This window comes from Lynx rufus, unplaced genomic scaffold, assembly GCF_022079265.1.
Source record: "Lynx rufus isolate CCGP_SWC_20201006 ecotype Redwood Valley unplaced genomic scaffold, mLynRuf1.p SCAF_7, whole genome shotgun sequence".
Lineage (NCBI taxonomy): Eukaryota > Metazoa > Chordata > Mammalia > Carnivora > Felidae > Lynx > Lynx rufus.
In genome coordinates this window covers 55,149,654-55,171,748 of record NW_025814889.1, presented here as the reverse complement: position 1 = coordinate 55,171,748, position 22,095 = coordinate 55,149,654, and the positions used below count along the sequence as shown (strand labels likewise).

The 22,095-nt window shown below is 40.1% G+C and overlaps 2 protein-coding genes across 2 annotated transcripts in view; one reads left to right on the top strand and one right to left on the bottom strand.

Moving 5' to 3' along the window:
* GYS2 (glycogen synthase 2) overlaps nucleotides 1-1,517 on the top strand; it is a 51,046-nt gene extending 49,529 nt beyond the window's left edge. Inside the window, exon 16 of the mRNA XM_047067334.1 lies at nucleotides 1,299-1,517. Coding sequence (XP_046923290.1) covers nucleotides 1,299-1,517 — 219 coding nt within the window. The remainder of the gene's footprint in view (nucleotides 1-1,298) is intronic.
* A 4,587-nt stretch (nucleotides 1,518-6,104) lies between these two features.
* SPX (spexin hormone) lies at nucleotides 6,105-15,137 on the bottom strand. Its single transcript, XM_047066332.1, has 6 exons — nucleotides 15,132-15,137; nucleotides 14,652-14,732; nucleotides 14,424-14,481; nucleotides 13,730-13,792; nucleotides 12,640-12,723; nucleotides 6,105-7,446 (listed from the first exon to the last, which is right to left on the bottom strand). Exons 1-6 carry the CDS (start codon nucleotides 15,135-15,137, stop codon nucleotides 7,400-7,402), a joined length of 339 nt encoding a protein of 112 aa, XP_046922288.1. The 3' UTR covers nucleotides 6,105-7,399.
* Between the last annotated feature and the right edge of the window lie 6,958 nt (nucleotides 15,138-22,095).

Below are 22,095 nucleotides of genomic sequence, written 5' to 3'. Positions count from 1 at the left end.
ACGTATTTATAAATCCTCTGAGTTCAGATGTAATCTCCCAGTCAGGAGTCACTTTTACCATAATCAATTTTGCTTAATAATACAACTTATGGTCTACCTCCATCAGGTCTCAAGGGAAATGGATCTAAAAAGTTAACCCAAGGTAGAATTTGCCCATATGGAAAATGACAGGGTTTTTAAAACCCTTCAGAATACAAATTCCAACTCTCATGTTCATGATTTTAACAGGGTTAATTGCTTAGCTTATTTAGAGGCAGTCACTCTACTTGATGGTAATTCACCTATATTCATCCATTTATTCAGCGTATTCAATTAGTAAGTATTGAGCTCCTGCTTTGAGCCAGGTCCTAAATGCATGACTCAGCTTGTTTTTTCTTTTCTTTTTTATTGCTTTCAGGCAAAATATCTGAACCTTGCAGTGATTGTATAGGTATGACATGATAATAATGTGCACAAATAGTTGACATACAGAGTGACGAGGGCTGCAACTATTTTATACAGTTGTCCTCCCTGGTCAAGCATGTGTGCTGTTAAAGGGCAAGAATCTTGGTTTTCATCTTTGTTTCCTCAGTGACATTATGGTGCCAGACCCATAGTTGTGCTTAGCTCTTGTTTAACAAGTGAGTTATCTGAGTGAATCTTAGGTAGAAGGGCAATTTGATTAAATCTAGTGATATTTACTCATTAACTGAACTAAAAGTAACTGGTGGAATTTCAGGGTAAACTAAGTGACCTGGCTTCCAGGATTCTTTCTAATGGTGGCTGTCCATGCATGTCCAGAATGCCGATATTCTGCAATTTCATTGAGCAAATCTGAAAAGTGACATAGAGACTGAGAATATCAGCAGCGTAACATGACAGTTGATATTAAAGGATCTGGAGTGATCATAGCCCTGATACAAATCTTTGCTCTAACACAGGGTCATGCTGTGTGACCTTGGGCAAGTCATCTGACCTCTCTAATCCTCAGTTGTCTCTGTATGTGGGAAAAACAAATTTATTGGTGTTGTTACTAGGAATAAGTAAGATAACATAGGTAGGTAGGTAGGTAGGTAGGTAGATAGATAGATGGCACCTGGCACATTTCAGTGCATAATAAAAGGAAGTTATTTATTTAATGAATCTCTCCTGAGCTTGCTGGTATCAGAATCAAAATAAATCAAAGATAATAGCTCATGAACAGACCATAAAAAATATCCAACTATGCTTTTTTATTAAATGCACATGCAAAGTGTTTACAGCATTGGAAAACTCAAGAAGTCATTATAGTGTTTGTGACTTATTTTTGTCTTTGGCAGACAGAAGGATTTAAATATCCCAGGCCTTCCTCAGTTCCACCTTCCCCTTCAGGGTCTCAGGTCTCTAGTCCTCAGAGCAGTGATGTGGAAGATGAAGAGGATGAGCGCTACAATGAGGAAGAGGAGGCTGAAAGGGATCGGTTAAATATCAAGTCGCCATGGTCTCTGGGCCGTGTTCCTCGTGGGAAGAAAAAGCTGCATGGTGAATACAAGAACTGAATTCCACGCTTGTAGAACAGAACTAATGTAGTAAGAACATAGTGAGAATGATTACTTAAAGACATGAAAATGCTACAGATTTCTTTTTCTTCTTCCATTACAACAGGATTTATTCTCTGCCTCCAAAGGGGAGAAAATTAAGTGAATGGCAATTTTGTAATTTCTAATAAAGTCCAAGTTATTTTCCCCTACTCCTTTTTCCCCAGTAAATTTAGGCACGAGGAAGAGTGTTCATTAAAGGAGGAAGACTAGATGTGGGGTGTTGTTGTTGTTGTTTTAAGTAGGCTACAAATGTGGGACTTGAATTCACAACCTTGATATCAGGACCTGAGCTGAGATCAAGAGCCAGATGCTTAACCAACTGAGTCACCCAGATGCTCTTAGAAATGTTTTTAAAATGGTTATTGTCAGCAATAAGAATTTTCATTTGCTAGTGTTTATTTTTAAGTGATCATCACCATAATCCTTTGCTTAGTATTTATACAGCTTCCATAACTACCAAACAAGCCTCCCAGTTTCCCCACAAAGGATCCTGATCTCAGCCCTGAATGTCTACTACAAACATATTTTAATTAACTCAGTCTTTAGTGATTATTTCCATGTTTCACATGAGTCAGAACCATGAATTTCTATCTAGCTTTGTAGATAATCAAAATCCGTAAGAAAACAAGCTACCTTAAATCCAGATCCTGATACCTATTCGCGCATATATACAAGGTCACGTCTCAACTTAATGATGGGAAGATGTTACCATCTGTACTATGCCATCTGACTGAAACAATTTTTCTGTTCTTTAAAAGGAAAGCTTTTTCAAAAACTTAGTCAATCAATCAGTCTTCTATAAATGATGAATTGTTAAATCCAAATGAATTAGTATGTCAATATCAACATATCAATTAAGCTTTCATTGATGTCTTGTAAATAAGACATTTAATAAGATAACTTGTAGAAAGCACCTACTATGAAATAGTGCCTTGTAAAGGATAACATTTAATACTGTCTTTTAAAAAATTAGCAAAAAGAAAATATAGAGTCTACTTAATTATAATAAGAACAATGTTTCTAAACACATCCATGATGTGCTTAGGGACATTGTTGAGTGATTGTAAACATATCTTTGTTTTAAATGTAATTAAACCTAAGAGCTCCTGGGTGGCTGTCCGTTGAGTGTCCAACTCATGGTTTTGGCTCATGTCATGATCTCACGGTTTGTGGGATCGAGGCCTATGTTGGGCTCTGCGCTGAGCACAGAGCTTGTTTAGGATTCTCTTTCTCTCTCTATCTCTGCCCCTCTCCCACTCTCTCTCAATATAAATTTAAAAACTTTAAAAAAATTATTAAATGTAATTACTTCTAAATAGGCAAAAAAAAAAAAAGAAAAGAAAAAAAGAAACCACCTTCATTCTTGGATTATTTTTTTTTCCCCCACAACTTGAGTATTGTTACATTTAGATCACAGTGAAAACCTTGGCTGGCATATCAGTTCACCTAGATCTGCAGAGCTTTTAAAAAAGTTTTAGTCTGTTCAGTGTGGGATTGTTGATGGCAACAAGGGAAGAATAACAACGACCGTGGTGGGTCTGGGTTGAATGGCTCAGGACTAGGGGAAAACTGTAATCTAGCTCTCCACTGCTTGCCCCATTGATGAGAACAAAGGCAAGAAAAATGCAGTTTATGTTAAATCTCCTTACAGCCTGCAGCCCACTGATAGATGTAGGACATGACACGCCTCAAGGGGTTCACGGCTGCCTTAATGCCTTAATGTTTATATTTCATTAAAGACTAAAAGTAACCTTATCTTGACAATAGCTAAATCTTCAAGGTGCTGCAAGACCCTGCTTTCAGCTTACAAAAATTTCTTGGAAATTTATGTTACCTCTACCCCACCCCCCTCCACAAACTTAAAATATATAATCAGTCATCCCTCATATTTGTAGATACAGCTCTTTCTGCCCATGGGTCCTGTCCCCATGCTATAATAAAATCACCTTTTTGCACCAAAACTATCTCAGAAATTCTTTCTTAGCTGTTCGCTCTCAAACTGAAACTTCAAATCGCATCACTATTGTTAAGAAAAAGTAGATGAATGGTGGATATATGCCATAAATCAGGTCACAATGGAAGATGATTGCAAACTCACCTCATTTAGGGCCCAGGAGAAAGGGAAATAAATTACCTAAAGCCTAATCCTTGAAATATGTCCTGTGCATGCCAAATTAACCCAACATCTGCAGAGCAGTTTGGGAAGGTCTGCACAGAGAGTCAGAAAATAGGAGATGGATTTGTATTATAATGTAGATATTCACTTGCTGAAGTGCCAGAAAGATCTCATTATAAAAAGGGGTTTCAGTGTTACAATAACAATGAAAATATATTCCTAGTAAGGGGGCACAATACGTCTATTCAAATGATACCCTTGGTTGGTAACTGGTTAGTCTATTGTTATTGAAAGCATGAGATTTCCTGCATAAAATAGCTTCTTAATAAAACATTTTAAAATTCAAGTGCTTTTTTTTTCTGAATGAAAGAATAGTTCTCTGATTAGAAAGGAGTACAAATGATAGAGTGCATGGAAATACACTGACTTGCAAACACCTATTTTTTTTAATGTTTATTTATTTGAGCGAGAAGGTGTGCACACACATGCGCGTGCACACACACACACACACACACACACACACACGAGTGGAGGAGGGGAAGAGACAGGGAGAGAGACAGAGAGAGAGAGAGAGTCCCAAGCAGGCTCTGTACTGTCAGCACAGAGCCTGACACGGGGCTGGATCCATGACCCTGGGATCATGACCAAACTGAAATCAAGAATCAGACACTTAACTGATGGAGCCACCCAGCGCCCCAGCCAGTGCAAAGCCAGGCATGTTTCTACCCTGGACTCGGTCCTCTATTCAGACAGCTGCTGCCACTGGACTCCATCCCCTTGCTCCAGTCATTTACTGTCCTTTCCCCAAGACTGACAAAGCCCGGTGAAGAGCAACAAATAGGGCTGTTAGTAGGTGACTCTGTTTCTAGCATAGTGCCTTATACACAGTTGTTGCACAAATGAATGGTCTTATTGGGAGAAACAGAAGTGCAAGAAAATGGATGTTTTTCAAGAATGTATGTCTTCATAAATTGGAGTACAGGAACCATAGAAAATAGTGTGTGCCTGACCAGCCATCAAGACATGTTTCATGCATTGCACCACCCTTCCTTCCATGTCAAGAGTTAGGGTGCACAGAGCTGGTTTTATATATACTGATGAGACTAGAACATGTGACAAGTGCTCTGCTAATAGTTTCCCACAAGGAGGACTCAGGAGAGGGACTGGTCAAGGTGCTTGGAAAGGTCCAAAGGGTGAAGATATACTTCTATGAAGACATGTGAGGGATACAAAGAAGAGGTCATATTAGAAATAAACTCTTACTAACGGAATTTATAGTCCAGTAAGAGGAAACCAATAGGTGACATCCCCACTTCCCTTTCTCCTGGCGCTGAAGCAAAATAATGTAACTTATTTTGATTATCCAATCAAGGTTGATAGGATACAGATGTTTATTTCTCATAACCAGATAAAGGGGAAATGCTAGTTGGAGGCTGGTTTTACCATGCCAGGGCCTCTGCCGTCCCTCTCCTCATGGGATCATTATGGTGCTGTTGGGGGAGAGGAGGCACCCACTGGGGAAACCCAGGGGAAAAAAGAGTAATTGAGAGCCCATGCTGGGGGCCAGATGGCAAAAGGTGAGAAAGGATACAGAAGCAAACAGGGAAGAGCAGTGGACACTGTCCTGTCCAGTTGGAGCTGTCCACCTGAAGGAAGTGGTATTCTAGGACATGGATGTGACTTGCAGGCAGGTATTTCCCAATTTTAAAATATAAGCCATACAATGTGAACATTTTTTGTTCATTTCAGTTTTGAAAAAGATAGAAATAAAGAGAACTAAAAAATATCCCAAGACAGACAGAATGTTATAGCAGCTGGGCAGAGGGGCCTGTATGCAACTACTATGTTAATCAGCACATCTGTATGGCAGAACAACATTCAAGGAATTCAGGCGCCTATAATATACTTGGTATTCTATACATTATTAATAGTATTATAACACTGTATTATTTTAATAGCTGTTGATTATTTCGAAGGTTTTTTTTAATGTTTATTTTTGAGAGAGAGAGAGAGAGAGAGAGAGACAGAGCACGAGTGGGGGAGGGGAAGAGAGAGAGGGAGACAGAATCCGAAGCAGGATCCAGGCTCTGAGCTGTCAGCACAGAGTCTGACGTGGGGCTTAAACTCACGGACCACGATATCATGACCTGAGCCAAAGTCAGATACTTAACCAACTGAGCCACCCACATACCTCCTGAAAGCTTTTAAAAACTCTGTTTTAGTGTGAAATACTTGAGGTTGTTCTGCTTAGTTGTGGGAAGAATTATTTCACATGATAGGGTTTTAAAATATTCTTGGAATAAGCATGATGTTTAAATAGCCAATATGTATAAGTCTATGTCAGATGAGTAAAATCTCAATATACTGGATACAAGCACTATCTAGAAAATCCACTTTAAAGTCAATTCATAATAAATGACAGGTGCCTATATAATACCACATAGTTTTTTTAATGCTAGCATATTAGTTTTTGCAAGAGATCTGTGTTACATTAACTTGAATATAGTTTCATTATTCAATTATGAAACAAGATACAGACAAATCTTATAAGCAAGGTTTTGACTTCATAACACAGTGAAACTGTAATCTCAAGGTACAGATACATTCACATAAAGGTATTCTTTAGCTACTGAATAATGGCTATATATTGATGACAATAAGAATTAACAATGTTTTCCACTTATGACATTTATCAATAATAGCTCTCAATTAATTAGGTCAAAAAATTAACATGGTGATCACATTCCAATTCCAAAAAAATAGGTTATTATGCTTGCTGTGGATATGTGTGTGTGTGTTACTGCATGTGTGTGTTTTTTTCAGACAGTTTTGAACCTAAGTTCAAAGTTTTGAGAAGGACCAGATTGGGCATATCACTCTGTACTGATGTTATCAGGGTGTTTTATGTAATGTTTTAAGGTAAAATAAAGCCTAGAACTCTAGCTAATTAGAGTAAGCAGACTCTTTGAATCTGTTTAGCTGTGAAAAATGAGTTACCTCTGAAAAACTGGTTTGTTCCTTTTGTACAATGTACACAGGAACAGAGTGTGTCTCCATCTGCTTATTTCCCAGTAACTCCCAGAATTCAGGGAGATCCCCAAATAACACAAAGGGAAGCTCTCCATTGTGGAACCTTCCACCAGCTTCAGAGATCATGCCCTCTTTCAGCAACTACACTGAAGTGTTCTTATCACAGGGCTTCTTCCCAGTCAACTCCTTCCTCTTCCCTTCTTAATTTATGTCTCCTAGATGAACTATTAAGAGAACACTCTACTCTTTCCCATCCTGCCATGCCTCCCCATCCCCCCCACCCATGAAGATGGGAAAAAGGCAGAAAAGGAGAGGGAGATCTGCTGCTGAGTGACAAGACAATGCAAGGGGTAACAGAATGAAAAAAAAAACCAACAACTGAGAATCACTAGATCAAGATAGACTCGTTTTAACAAAAAGAAAGCACACTCTAAAGAGTCGCTGGCCTTATGCTTAATTCTAAAGGGGACTAAGACACAAGGTGACCTAAACAGGACCAGAAGCAATGAAAGAAGGTGATGCTCTCAGCTAAGAACTCTACATTACCTTTGTTGCTGGAAAGAATGAAACTGGTTGTGCATGTTCCTAAGATTACAACTGAAGTAAAAAGCCTCCAAAGGCTTTATTTACATGGCTCATGTTTTCAACAAGAACAGAACTGTATTTGAATGTAATTTGGTCTATTTTCCCCAGGTTAGTAGTCTTCTAGGATTCTGGTTTGATCAAAGTTTTCTTCTCCAGCTGTGAGAAAAAAAAATACATAAAATAAACATAATTCTCCGTGTTTTAAAAGGAGAAAAGATAAGATAAAGAGAACTTTAAAAAACAAACATTTAGCCTCCTAGATTATGTTAACTCCTGCACTTTGCTATGGAGAATCAAAATAAGTGTGTTTTGATCGATTTGGTTTAAAATTTTTTCCCCTCATATCTACACACATAGGGGAACTCACATGTCACATGTCACTCTCTAGAATGAGTGAAACTATAATATGGTATGTTTGGTAGAAATCTGAAAAGGCCACATATCTTGCTCTAAGTGTGCCACATGTCTAAAATATCCACCATTAGGGATGCCTGGGTGGCTCAGTTGGTTAAGCATACAATTTCAGCTCAGGTCATGATCTCGGGGTCCATGAGTTTGAGCCCCACGTCGGGCTCTGTGCTGGCAGCTCGGAGCCTGGAGCCTGCTTCAGATTCTGTGTCTCCCTCTCTCTCTGGCCCTCCCCTACTTGTGCTCTCTCTCTCTCTCTCTCAAAAATAAATAAACATTAAAAAAATTAAAATAAATAAAATAAAAAATAAAGTAAAATATCCACAATTAGAACCATTAAATTGCATCAAGGCACTGTTTCCCTGTTTCCTATTAACAATGCATCCTACTTGGAAAGATGACATGGGAATACTTTTGCACATATTCTCTTATTACCTGAGCTATACTAGGCCTGGGGAAGAAATGAAACAAAAAGAGGAGACACTTGTTAGCTGGATGGGATTGCAAAACTTTAGAGCATGAGGTATCACTTCCGGGGCAGGATAGCTAAGAAGTCAGATGATAGCAGGTTCCTGGGACTGTAACAACGGGGCGGAAGAGCTAAAACTTACCATGGTGTCAGGACTGGGAGTTGCCAGAGGAAAATGCATCTCCTAACCTTCCTTAAGATTATTTCTAGATAAAATCACATTCCTTTAGTTAGTTACAATATAATTCAAATGTCTGAGTTACATTTTAACTTGAATGGCTAGCACATTTTAGAATATTACAGATGATGGGCTGCTCTTTAAAGAGAAGGGGAAAAAAAAACTCTGTAAGAAGTGCATCCTTGTATATCAATTACTAAAATAAAAGTTAACTATATAAAATAAGAGTCTACCAAGTAATACTTAGGGATTTTAGAATAAAAATATTAAAGGCAGCTAGTAACGAATATATCGTATGTAAATCCAAAACTTTCTCATCAGTTCAAAGTAATAAAATTTTGTTCCCTTATTTCATCATCAGAAACAAGCTACTGTGGAAACTTCAATGACTACAAAATTACATTTATTTTCCAGGGAGCCTGGTGGTTCAGTCGGTTAAGTGTCCAACTCTTGATTTCGGCTCAGGTCATGATCCCAGGGTCATGGGATTGAGCTGCATGTCAGGCTCTGCACTGAGCATGGAGCCTGCTTGGGATTCTCTCTCTCTCTACTCCTCTCCTCCACTCGTGCTCTCTCTCTCTAAAATAAAAAATTTTAAGTTATATTTATTTTCCAAAAAAGACTTGAAATTGGGACCTATAATCACACACCCTTTCCTAAAGTTTCTAATGAAGATTCTTCTTCCTCTCTTTAATTTTTTTTTAATGTTATTTATTCTCGAGAGAGAGAGAGACACACACACACAGACACAGCGTGAGCAGGGGTGGGCCAGAGAGGGAGACACAGAATCCAAAGCACACTCCAGGCTCTGAGCTGTCAGCACAAAACCAGACATCGAACTCATGAACCGTGAGATCCTGACATGAGCCAAAGTCAGATGCTCAACCGACTGAGCCACCCAGGGGCCCCTTTCTTCCCCTCTTTGAAATTACCCCCCCCCTTTCATTCTAGCTCACTTTTTATTTATTTATTTTCTTTCTGGCTTCACACATCTTCCCAAACACCAAATCAAAAATGTCTCCTTCAATCCATCTTCGCCAGCGATCTCCTAACACATTTCAACAATCAGTAAGCATGCCTGCCGAATGTCCAATTTAGTAAAGGTCATCTTGGATGCAGCATCCTCTATCCATGATCCAAATACTTCTCACCTTTTCATTGCAAGAGTCCTGAGAGCCAGGACAGGTAGCACTGCTTACTTCTTGTCCCCAATTCGCTCTCAACAAGGTTTCAGAAGGAGCATGGCAGTGGCAAGTAGTATCACTGGGCAGGGGCTGAGCTAAAGTCCTGTGAACTGCTATTCAGTGACCTGTCCTAGTCAACAGGATCTTCCTTTCCATTGATATCTGTACTCTTACTAACCATTCTGCTCCATGTGATGCTTTAATCACTCCTTTCTTGGAACTCTCCATTCTTGATTTCTGGATATGCTGTTATTCTGGTTCTCCTCTTACATCCCTGCCTTCTCCTTTAAAAGTCCCTTCACTGATATGACTTTCCTCCATTCCCCTTAATCTCTAGGTACTCTCCAAGGCAAATCCTTTATTGTCTGCCCTTCTCCTGTTATATCTGAGGCCTAGAAGAGATTTCTATTTTCATGGTTTCACTCTTTATTAACTGGCTCTGAATTCCAGTAGTTCCCATATCTGACTGACCATCAGAATCATTTGGGGGAACTTTTCAAGGATACAGATTCTGAGGCCTCATTCAAGTTTTACAGAATCAGAATCTCTGGGTCTAAGTCTGAGCCATCTGTATTTTGAGGACTCTCTTCAGTTAACTCCAATGGAAACAGTCCATAGATGGATAATTGAGAACCACTGACCTACACTCCTTTACTCACTTGACTGTCTCTGTCATCTCAAACTGAACTTCCATTATATCCACAGAAATTTTCATTCCTCACCAGCATAACCATTTCAAACTCCCATAATACCACTTCAAAAATGTGCTTGTTCTGGATTCCCTTTTATCCTTTCGGTGAATAGTTACTTATTCTTCCTTCCAGGATACCTCGGAGTGGAGCCTCTCTGTCCATTCCTGACTGCTCCACCTCATCTCCTCACTCCTGTGGTTTCCTTTCACTTTCCTTGGCTTCTCCCTGATCCCCATCTGTGGTCTTTCCTGTTCGATACAATGCATTTGAGAGACGGCAAGATATAATGGAGAGAGCAGTGGAATCACTTGGACCTGAGTTAAAATCCCAACGTGGCTTTTTACCAATTGCATGACTTTAGGAAAGTAAACACACCTCATAAAGGTTCAGTTTTCTCAGCTATAAAGATTAGCATTCATATCTGACACAGGCAGATGTTCCTATATTGTAGATATTGTTACTGTTCTTATTGTTACTCTCTGAACCATAATCATTGTTTTATTGTTACTCTCTGTGCCATAATCAGATTCATCCTCCTTCACCATGTCATCATTCTGCTGTGAATCCAGAGGACTTCTTACTGATTCTCAAACAAAGACAAATTATCTTCATTCTTCATCTCGGTTCTAGTAAGTACCTGCTATGTAATAGTGGGCAAGCTACTTAATCTTTTTGTGCCTCTATTTCCTCACCTGGAAAGTGTGGATAATAATGTCCTTACCTCCCAGGGTTACTATGAGGGCTAAAAGTATTGACCTATATCATATGCTGAAACAGCACCTGGCCCCCTGCATTATAGTAAGCCCTCAACAACTAGTAGCTCCGGGCAGTAGTAATAATAGCAGTAATGGTCGTCCTAGCTCTAACATAACCACTCCTCCTGCGTTCTGCTATTCCACTGACTGCTCACCCTATCATTTTGCTGCAAAGATTGTTCTCATTCCTGCTTCCCCTTAATCTGCTTTCTTCTCCGCCTGCCAGTTAGCTGGCACCTAGCAGGCATAAATGCATATTTGCTCAATTAAGTATTATAATCCCCACTACCCATCCACGTTGACCTCGGCCTTGCACTGAGTTCAGAAGACCTCCAATCCCACTCTCTTGCATTTGCTTCTCATCAGTATTTTTTTTTTCCCCAAGAAAACCATAAGCTTGAAGCTGGAAAATACGTTTTGCTCTTTTTTCCTCCTCATATGGCCCATCCAATAGTAGGCACCAAGGATATGTCTTCTCCATTAGCATACGTGTCAGAGCACAAGGCCAGCAGCCTGTGCTTTGATCACCAGACCACTTGCTATATATATATATATATATATTTTTTTTTTTTTAATATTTAAAATTTTAAATTATGTCACAATATGGCATCATTACAATTTTTGAGAGGGAACATTCTAGGTCTGAATAATGCTTTGATGACCTCTATTGTTAATAGTAACTAAAACTATGTACCTTGTTCCAATTGGCTCTCATAGCAACCCTGCACATGGGTATCATTATTCCATTTTACCAATAAGGATACTAAGACTCAGGGTCATCTAGCTAGTAAAGCAGCAGAACAAGGATTTGAACCCAGTCTGTTACATACTCCAAAGCCCTGACTTATCTAGTAGCAAGATGCCTTAATTCAACTAGTGGTTTCAATGCTACATGGACAGAGTGTCTCTATTTTTAAAAAAATTTTTGAAATGTTTATTTATTTTTGAGAGGCAGAGCACGAACTGGGGAAGGGCAGAGAGAGACACAGAATCTGAAGCTGGCTGCAGGTTCTGAGCTGTCAGCACAGTTTGATGCGGGGCTGGAACTCACCAGCCGTGAGATCATGACCTGAGCGAAGTCGGATGCCTAACTGACCAGGCCACCCAGGTGGTCCAGAGTGTCTCTATTTGAAAATTATACCTAATCTTCATATAGAAGCAGCTGTATAGGATAATGAAAATTACACAGGCTTAGAATCTATTAGGATCAGCCATAAGATACTGCTACATATGCAAGTAAAAACTATTTCATTGTCAACAATTTCATTTGGCCCAGTCTTTAATAGTGAGCAATTGGATTTAACATTTTTAAACCTCTTTGGCTTCAATTCAGTTTTATAACTGTATATAATGAGGTTGAACTTTGAACATTTTTAGTGCTAGAGTTCTAAGTGAAAATAAGGTCACAATAGGCTCTGGTTTATGAAATTAATATGAAATTCCCCACTGTCCTCAAGGAAATGTTTTCATGTTCTTGGGGACTCACGTTAATGAGAAATGTGCTAGTGTTTATATAAGAAAGATGTATGAATTGTTTGTGGAGGGGGGCAACTGTTAATTATATTCAAAAATCTGAACAAAGGTAACTTGGTATTCAACACAGAATCCCAAAAGTGATCAAAGCTTCCCTTCCCGCAGTTGAAAGCGGTCACTATATTTGTACCTTCTTGTGGTCTCTGCAAGGAAGCCAGTAGCAGAGCTGCTGTCTCTGGAAGAGTTAGTAGTTGGGGATTTGGGCTTCGTCTTTCTGGAGAAATAAAAGTGTATACACATTCTTATTAGCATTTAAATATTCCTGTAGTAGATAAACCCTATTCTGATATACTATAAATAGAAAAACCCTTATAAAATAGGTTTTTGATGCCTTAGCCAAGGATGCCCCTTCCACAGAGGACTGATTTTTATGAATTGAAACATTTCACACTTCCCTTGGACGTTACTTACAATTGGTTTTGCTGTGTATTACATATATGGAAAGGAATTTAAATATACTGCAGACAATGCCATGAAAGGAGAGTGCATTAGGATAAAGGACCCTGAGTAACTTTTCCCTTCAGAGCTTAACATGGGATGTCTGGGCAGAAACATCTGGATGGGATGGATCCTCCTTGGAGTCTCGACTACTTCCTCTCTCATTCGTTCAAAGCAGTTTGAAATAATAATCTATATTCTTGGCCACACATAAGGAAAATAACAGTCCCTGGCCCTACTCTTAATGGCCCGTGCCTATGAACTATTTCCGGTTTTGAGCTGCTTTAGAGCCCTTTCTAGCAATGAATAGGAGCGTACATTTGAAGTTTCCGGGAAAAACACTAGTTTAATAACAAGAACATTGAAGAGGAAACCGTGTAAAGGTCTTGCCAAAAGCGGGGAGGTACATTTAGGGGCAGTTGCACAGTTCTCACTCCTCCTCCTCCTCCTTGACTCCTCCAACGTGAAGTCCAGGCCTGGCCTGTCTCTGGATAACCCCCTCCCCCGGGACCTCTGCACACCCGTCGGCCAGAGGGCGGTCGGAGCAGCCGAGGCCCAGTTCAGCTTCGGGAGCGTCAGCCCCAGCCTCAGCCGCGCACCAGTGCGCGGTGCCCTGGCTGCCAGCTTGGACTCAGCCCTGGCTGGCTCTCCCCCAGGGTGGCCCCGGAGCCACGTCCCTCCCGGAGCGGAGCCGCAGTTGTTCGGCGCCTGGCCGAGCGCGCCCTGCCCGCTGAGTCCTGCTGCCAGTCTCCGGACCGCCCCCCTCTCCTTGGCTCACTCACCCGGGGGCGGCCGGTCCGAGAGGTCCTTCTTCCGACTCTGGTCCGAGATGAAGCGGCGCCCCTCTGCAAAGGCGAGACGCGGGGCTGAGCTGGCCGGCTAAACACTCAACAATCGCGGTTAAAATGGGCTCCGCGCCGCGGGTCCCCAGGTCAGGAGGGGTGGGTCCGCGGCGGCGGCCTGGGTCCGCGCGGGACAGCCGGTTTTCGGGCGCTCGTCGCGCACCCCCAGACTGCACCAAGCGCCCTTTACCAGCGCCCCGCCCCTGCGCTGCCCGCCCCCAGACGAGCCCTGCCCCCACGCCTGTCTGCGCGGAGCCGGGACCGGCCCGAGCACTTCCTGCACCTGCTGCACCCAGCCGGTACCTGCCCGCGCCCGGCCCGCCGCGGCGCATGGGCTTTGGAGCGGTGGTCGGGTTCACAAGCCCGTGGGGTGTTTCCCAGGCCAGTCTGCAGTCTTCCTGTGCGGCAAGAGCCAGCAACCCTCCACTTGAGGATGGAGAATTTCTAACAATCAGGGAGTCTTTTTCTTCCGTTGCCACACACCCCCACCCCCACTCTGTCCTGCAGGATGACCTCGGCTATTAAGGGAACACACTCGATATTACTTTCTCCCCACGCATCTATCCCATGGATTCTTACACCCCTAAAGATCTTCCTTTATTGATGTAGGGAGAGCAAAGTATTTGGAACGTACGTGCACCCTTCAGATAGAGCATAGATTGGGGAGTCCAGTTCCTTCTCTCAAAGAGTCCCTACAACCCAGGTAGAAGAGAAAAGCGGTTAATAACACAATGTAGCCCAGTCCTCTATTAGCAAAAAGAAAGAAAGAGGGGGAGGGAGGGAGGGAGAAGAGAAAAAAGAAAAGAAAAGAAGGAAGGGAGGGAAAGAACATCCAGGAGCCTCGGTGTTTGCGTTTGATTACCTGTGGCGCGCTGCTGGAATTTCCTATGAAAGAAAACACTAGAAAAAGAGCCAAGGTTGTTGCCACCACACTTCTGAGTCCCTACAAGAAAAGATCAAAGAAAGTAGTTTCTGTGCCTATAGGATCTTCTACTCCATTACACCCGAACAATTACAAACCTCTTACTTTTCGACGTGCTCTATTTTTGATAATTATTTTTAATAACACTTAGCATGTGGGGGAGAGGGCGATTCCCTAGTCTACCTTGTAATTAATCCGCAAGGGAGTTCTCTTTGTAAGAAAAAGTAGAAATATGTTTTTTCCATTAATTCACTCAAATGACTGATTTTTTTGAAGTAAAATCAAATGATTTTTATATTTTAAGGCATATTGTTTAAATATCCGTTAGCTTATAAAATGCTTATTAAAGATAAAATGGGTAAGAAACTATAAAGCGTTTCATAAAATAGCTTAAAAGTCTCAAGTAAAACTTCTACTTACCTTCATGTTCTGCTCCTTTCCAGAACCTGAGGTAACTACAACTTTGCCTGTCAGTTTTCTAATCTTGTTCTGAGAGTGGGGCTTTTAAATCTTAGTGTCTAGGACCCCTCCGGATCTTCTGCAGAGTTAGGGAGTCCATAGGGACTTCTTGTCAGTATTCAAGATTGAGAGGATCTGATGATTTTTCCAGGGAGATTCATTTGCAGGAAGTAGAGAAATGATTGATGAGTGGGCATCACTTATTTAGATACTGACCACATCAGCCAGGAGATATCCTGAATATATCAGAATCATCTTTTTTTGCTTTTCCCACTAGCTTCCCAAAGTAGTTATTAGTAGTAGTAGAGACAATGATTAACAAGCCCAGGCTGAATCAAAAGTAAATGAATACAGTAAGCAAACTTGTTTTGGGTAGCTAGCTATCAAAGCTATCACTGATGACTAAAGATGAATCCTTTGGGCAGAAATGAAAAGGTTAGGGGATCTCAATGGAATTTTACATCAATCCTTCACCTAAGTATCCATTCGATTCTTTAACAAACATTTATTAAAAGCCTACTATGTATTGGACATTTCTTCTTTTAGTTCAAGGGACACAGCCATGCATTAAAAAGACACCTTCTCTGCTGTGATCAAGCTTATCTTCCAGTCAGGGGAGAAATACCGTAAACTAGTAAACAGGTAAATAAGGTAATTCAAAACTGTTTTAAATGCTTTATAAAGTAAAAATAAGCTAGGTGATGTGATAAGGTAAGTGGTGGGCTGGTTTAGGGAAGGCAACAATTGAAGGGGTCTGGAAGGATCAGGTAGAGTCAGACATGAGATGAGTTAGAGTGAGAATTAGTGTAACAGGCAGAGTAAAGAAAAGCAAAATCTTGGGATGACAAAGAGCTTGGCTTGTTTGAGGAATAGGAATTGGCTTGTTTGACCAATGAGGCCAAAGCTAAGTTGGTCACTGGGTGATAGGCGAGAGCACTTGGAAATGAGGTTGGAGAGGAAGAATTGGACCAGTTCATGTGCAAACATGGTTATAAGCAAAAGTGATGATGGCTTAGATTTGGGTGGTACTTGCAGGGAATGGAGAGCTGTAAATGAATTTGGGATAGATGTTAGAGATAGAAAATGTAGAACCTGTGGATAAATGGGATATGAGAGTATAAGAAAAATAAATCAAGGATGAATTTTGGGTTTTTGGCTTAAACATTGGGTATGATAAAGCCATTACTGAAATTGGAGACTTCATAAGGAGCCAGTTAAAGAGACGGAAATTAAATTTGAATATTAAAATTAAAATATGCATTAAGCATTCAAGTTGAAATGTTAAGTAGGCAGTTGGAAATGCAAAACTCTACAGAGCTCAGCAAAGAGGTCACCAGCCTATAATTTTTTTTAATGTTTTTTATTTATTTTGAGAGGAAAAGAGAATATGTGAAAGGGGGAAGGGCAGAGAGAGAGGGAGACAATGGGGCTCAAACCCACGAACCCAGGGATCATGACCTGAGCCAAAGTCGGATGCTTAACCAACGGAGCCATCAGGCACCTGCGTAGTACAACCTTTTAATAAAGCATGAAGCATGTTTACCAATAGACACAAACATCTTTAGTGTCTCTCCAATAGGAATCCAAAGCTCACTCACCTAACCAAGTAAGGCACCCAAACGCCCCGAGACTTTTTTCTAAAGGCAGAATTCAAATTTAAGAATTCTATGAATTTTAAGGAAGGAAAAGGATTGGAATTGAACAAGAACACCTAGAGACTAAGAGGAGTTACAAAAGAGAAGCAGGGGGCACCTGGGTGGCTTAGTCGGTTGAGCATCCAAATTCAGCTCAGGTCATGATCTCATAGTTTATGAGTTCAAGCCCCACATCTGGCTCACTGACTCACTGCTGTCAGCACAGAGCTTGCTTCAGATACTCACTCCCTCTCTCTCTGCCCCTCTCCTGCTTGCACTCTCTCAAAAATAAATTAAAAGAAGAAGAAGAAGAAGAAGAAGAAGAAGAAGAAGAAGAAGAAGAAGGGAAACAGGGACAGAGCTATGAAAACAAACATACAGAGATAAACAGGAGGAGAGCCAGCAAAACAAGTTGAGGTGAAGCAATAAAAAAGAAGAGAAATTTCCAGAGATCATGAGGCCATGGAAGCCAGCAGAATATCTAACAATGTTGGAAGGTCAAGCTAGATGAGCACTAGGAAGTGTGCACTGGATTTGGGAATGTGATAGCTTTTGAGGCCATAAGCTATATTGGAGTGGGTCTAAAGTGAATAGGATATGAGGAAAGAAAGACAAGTGTGCACAATTTTTGGGTTAGTTTCACTACATTTCACTAAAAGGGGGAAAGAAAAAGTGAATTTTTTTTTAAAGAGTAGATGCTTGAGGATGGTGGAAGTGTGTTACTAATTTTTGGCCTTTCGGTAATATCTGAACCCTTTCATTTTTAGGGAATTCTGAAAGTTTTCTAAATTATGAATTATGGAATAAGAATCTTGGTGGGAGGCAGAGTCTTCCTTCTATTGTACAAGCTGAAAATGCCAGGCACTCACTTTCCCAGCCTCCCTTTGAGCTAGGATATGAGCACATGACACAGGCTTCACCAATCAGACATGCCCACTTGGATGGGAAATCTGGAGCTAAAATGGAGGAAAGTGGGAATTAGGAGAAGCATGTTCTGGTGCCGAAGTGGTTGTGGTAAGTTTAAGTTTCTGGGGGCAATATTGCCTGCCTACAGGGCTAAAGTCAGATTCCAGGATGGTGAAACCACCTGCAGTGTCCTGCTAAAATCAGGTTTGTTGGTGTGTCTGAATAACAATTAAGAAACCATTTACCGAACATGTATGCTGATCGAGATGACCAGGGGAAGGGGACATTAATGATGCTGAACATAAGGTAACTTCAAACAGGAATGTGTAGAATGCAAGAGGGAAAGGATGCAAAGTATATCAATATTCAGTCGAAACAGTTACATACATAGGCAGATACTGAACAAGGACTTGAGAACCCACCATATGCTAAGGTACCATAGATAAGCAAGATAATCCCTTTCCTCTAAAAGTTAGAGTAGTGCTCCTCAGGAACTAAAATGCATATGAATCACTTGGAAAACTTGTAAAAATGCGGTTTCTGATTTAGTACAGCTAGGGTGAGGTCTGAAATTCTCATTTCTAACAAACTCCCCGGTGACGCTGATGGATGTTACTCTACTGATCCTGAGACATTTTGAGCAGTAAAGCTTTAGATGATATAAGTGACAAAAATGAAACTTTGTGAGTCTGTGTGGCTGGGAAAATGGCTAGCAATAGAAATATCAGGGAGTGTACGGGGAGAGAACAGATACAGTTGATTTGGGATTGAAGTTTGAGGGGCTGATGCTCTCTATCTGCAAATAGATTGTGTAAGAGAGATTAGGATTTGGGCACTTGATATTTAGACTTGCCAGCTGTGAAGACATGAACATAAGGTTAGGTTAGTAAATGAGAATGGAATATAGAAAGTAGTCTGTAGGTAGAAACTCGAGGAATATTTATTCCCTTTAAAGCATAAGTCAAGCAAGAAGGAGACAAAGCTGCTCCTGTAGTGTTTCCCAAGGTCTTAGAAGAAGGAAAACATTAAAAACTAAGGACTAAAAGGTTACCATCCAAACTGGATAAAATCATAATATTTCTTTAAATATTAGATTTTAGGATTTAATTTCAAGGGATGGTAGCAACTTCCAAAAATGAGCAATAAACTAGATAAAATTATATATTGTTTCAAATGAAGTCCTAAGTGAAACCCAAATGTTAGGTCACTCAACAAACAAATAAAATGCCTCTTCCCCCTCTCCCTACCAAAAACACAGAAACATTTTTAGGAAGAGGGACAGGAAAGTGAATCACCAATAAAACCATGTTTTGAATTTATAATTTGAAGGAAAAATGTATGATGTGGCTTGTTTATAAAGGTTTAGCTGATGAATTCACAAGCAGATGCTTTACGTCAAAGCTGCCATTTTCAGTGTAATATGCACAAACGAAGAGAATGGTTTTGACATATTATCAATATTGTAGTCTTATCAAAAGCGGCATAATGCATTTGTTCTAAAGTGGCATTGCCTCCCAATATATTTTTTGTTAAATCACAACATTTTAGGACTTTTACATATCTAAACTTAGAGATAGGCTAAGAAAAGTTACTTGATCAAAAAACACTTGAGGGATAAAACCATTCAATTTTGTTCTGCTGATATTATGACCAGGCACCAGACAACTTGGATAAACCTTTTTTTTTTTTAATTTTAATGTTTATTTATTTTTGACAGAGAGAGAGAGAGAGAGAGAGAGAGAGAGAGAGAGAATGAGCGGGGGAGGGGCAGAGAGAGAGGGAGACATAGAATATGAAGCAGGCTCCAGGCTCTGAGCTGTCAGCACAGAGCCCGATGCGGGGCTTGAACTCATAGACCGCTTGAACTCATAGACCGTGAGATCATGACCTGAGCTGAAGTCGGATGCTCATCTGACTGAGCCACCCAGGCACCCATTGGTTAAACCTTTTTTAAAGACATATTCAACGAAGACCATTTTGCCTATATTACTGATGCTACCTGAATTCTTCCAATCGGCTGCAGTGTGCCCAGGCCATTTATACAATAATGGTCACTGTTTAAATCATATTTTTACAAGGTTAGTGATTATTGTGTTCATATAGGCAACACATCTATTTTGGGTAAAATTACTTGGATAATATGGCTATTATACTAATAAAATATCCAAATTACTTCTTTGATGACAGAATAGAGGATTTTGGTATATATGAATGAGGTCATTGGTTCAATCTTCTACTTTGGCTTTATTCTATGCCAGGGCCAGTCTGCCACGTAGGTCAGCTGTCTCACAAATAGAAGTATCTTTCTCAAAGGGCTACCAGTTTCTGATTCAGGGACACAGAAAAGGCCTGCTATCCAAAATAAAACTCCCTATTCATTGGCCAATGTCTACTGTCTTTCTTTTACTTAAGGTTTTGAACCTTGGGAATCTCTTTTCCATAACCAAATAATACAAAACAAGTGGAAAGTTCTATGAGAGGACAAGGATGGACCAGATGTTTCGGTATAGTGGGTCAAAGAAGATATGACAGAGGTGCACTTTTGATTTGGTCTTGAGAGCTAATAAAGACAAGGTTGTGGAAGAGTGTGCCAGAGGCTCCTGGGTGGACCACTCAGTCCATTAAGCATCTAACTCTTGACCTCAGCTCAGGTCTTGATCATGTGGTAGTGAATTTAAGCCCTATGTTGTGCCCCATGCTGGGTGTGAAGCCTATTAAAAAAGAAAAAAATGTGTGCCAGTTGTTGGGTTTGGGGCATCCTACTTCTGTGTCCAATCTCCTACATGGGTACAGGTAACAGAAGGGTAGAGGTTGGAACATTTTAGCACAGAGGACAAGGTTAGAAAGATAAACAGATTTAAGACTTCTGGTTTGCCGGACAATAGTCAAGACTTGACGTTCAATTATTGGATTCAACAAATACTTATTGGGTACCTTAAGTGGTAGACATAGCCAGTGATTTTTGGTCTTACCAAAATTTATAATCAAAACACCGCAGAAGTGGTTTCGTCACAAAATACTTACGAATTGTTACTATTCTTTCCATTTTGAGAAAAATAATTTAAACATTTCTCCAGTTTCTAACTGCCAACTTTTTAACCTACGGTTTCTTTGAGTACATCTAAACAATTTGGAAATGAAAAATGCAATGACCATTTTATAGAAAACTGCATATAAGGCTAATTTAAAAAAAAACGAGGCAAGCTATTGTGCAATGCTAAACTAATTTTTTAGGATTTCATTATAAAGATTTATTTGACTGCTCTTAAGGACTGAATATGTATCCTCCCCAAATTCATTATGTTGAGACCTTAACCCTTAATATGAGGGTATTTGGAGGTTGTGTTTTGGGGGAAGCAGTTAGGTTTAGATGAGGTCATGAAGATGAGCTCTCCATGATGGGATTAGTGTCCTTATAAAAAGATGAAGAGACTAAAGCTGTCTGCCACACGAGGACACAGCAAGAAGGCAGCTGTGGTCCTTACCACTAACTGAGTCTACCCTCACCTGTCTTTTTGGACTTCCCAGCATCCAGAACTGTGAGAAACAAATGTCTGTTTACACTACCCAGTCTACAGAATTTTGTTATAGCAGCCGGAGCTAAGACAACCACCAATTAATAGAAAAGTACCCTTTTATTGAGAGGTAAGACAAGTGTATTTACAATATTCAATTGTTAGATCATATAATCTGACTGTGAGACTTTTTAAAGCAGCAGTATTCCAGGAATTACAATTTATAAGGGGAAAAGTAAAACATTGCAAGTATGTTTCTGTTACAGAAAATACATTTGAACAATGCCAGATACACTTAAGGCTAAGTAGTATTAGACCTTTTCCTCCATCTTTATAGCAATGATCAAAGTACATTTTTGTCACAAAGACAGAAGGCTAATTTTGGAAAGGAAGAAACAATACAATGTACAGTGCTTTCTGTCAGAAGACTAATATGTTTAAAAATAGAGCCTCATCAGTGGTTATGAATAAGAAATATACAGTGCTGCCGAGCAGTCCCAAACTCACATTTGAGATTAACTGTGGACTCTTTGAAAACTGAAAACTGCTCCAGCCTCTCAATCTTACTAAGGACTGGGAAATTATCAAATCCTTTACACAACTTCTAATAATGCTTCTGAAATAAGATTTTGAAAAAGTTATCTGTTACAGTGCAAAGAACATTTTGATAGAAATTCATGTCTACAAAGGAGTTAAATAATACACATGTTCCTTACATTAACAGATACTGTTCTTGTTCTAAAAAGGTAGAATTATCTAGCCACTGAAAATAATATGGATCAGTCAAAAATATGTAGAAGAGTCCTACAGGGCAACTTGTATAAGTCGATCCCCAAAATATGTATATATTTGACACTCTCCCAAATGAGG

Bases quoted from the DNA above. Each gene is read 5' to 3' on its own strand.
- SPX (XM_047066332.1), bottom strand. The intron at 13,793-14,423 runs GTACGTTCCAAA...TCGCCTTTGCAG, and splicing joins GCTCTATCTGAAGGGTGCAC to AGGGGCGCCGCTTCATCTCG. The intron at 7,447-12,639 runs GTACAAATATAG...TTTTTCTCACAG, and splicing joins CTTGCAGAGACCACAAGAAG to CTGGAGAAGAAAACTTTGAT.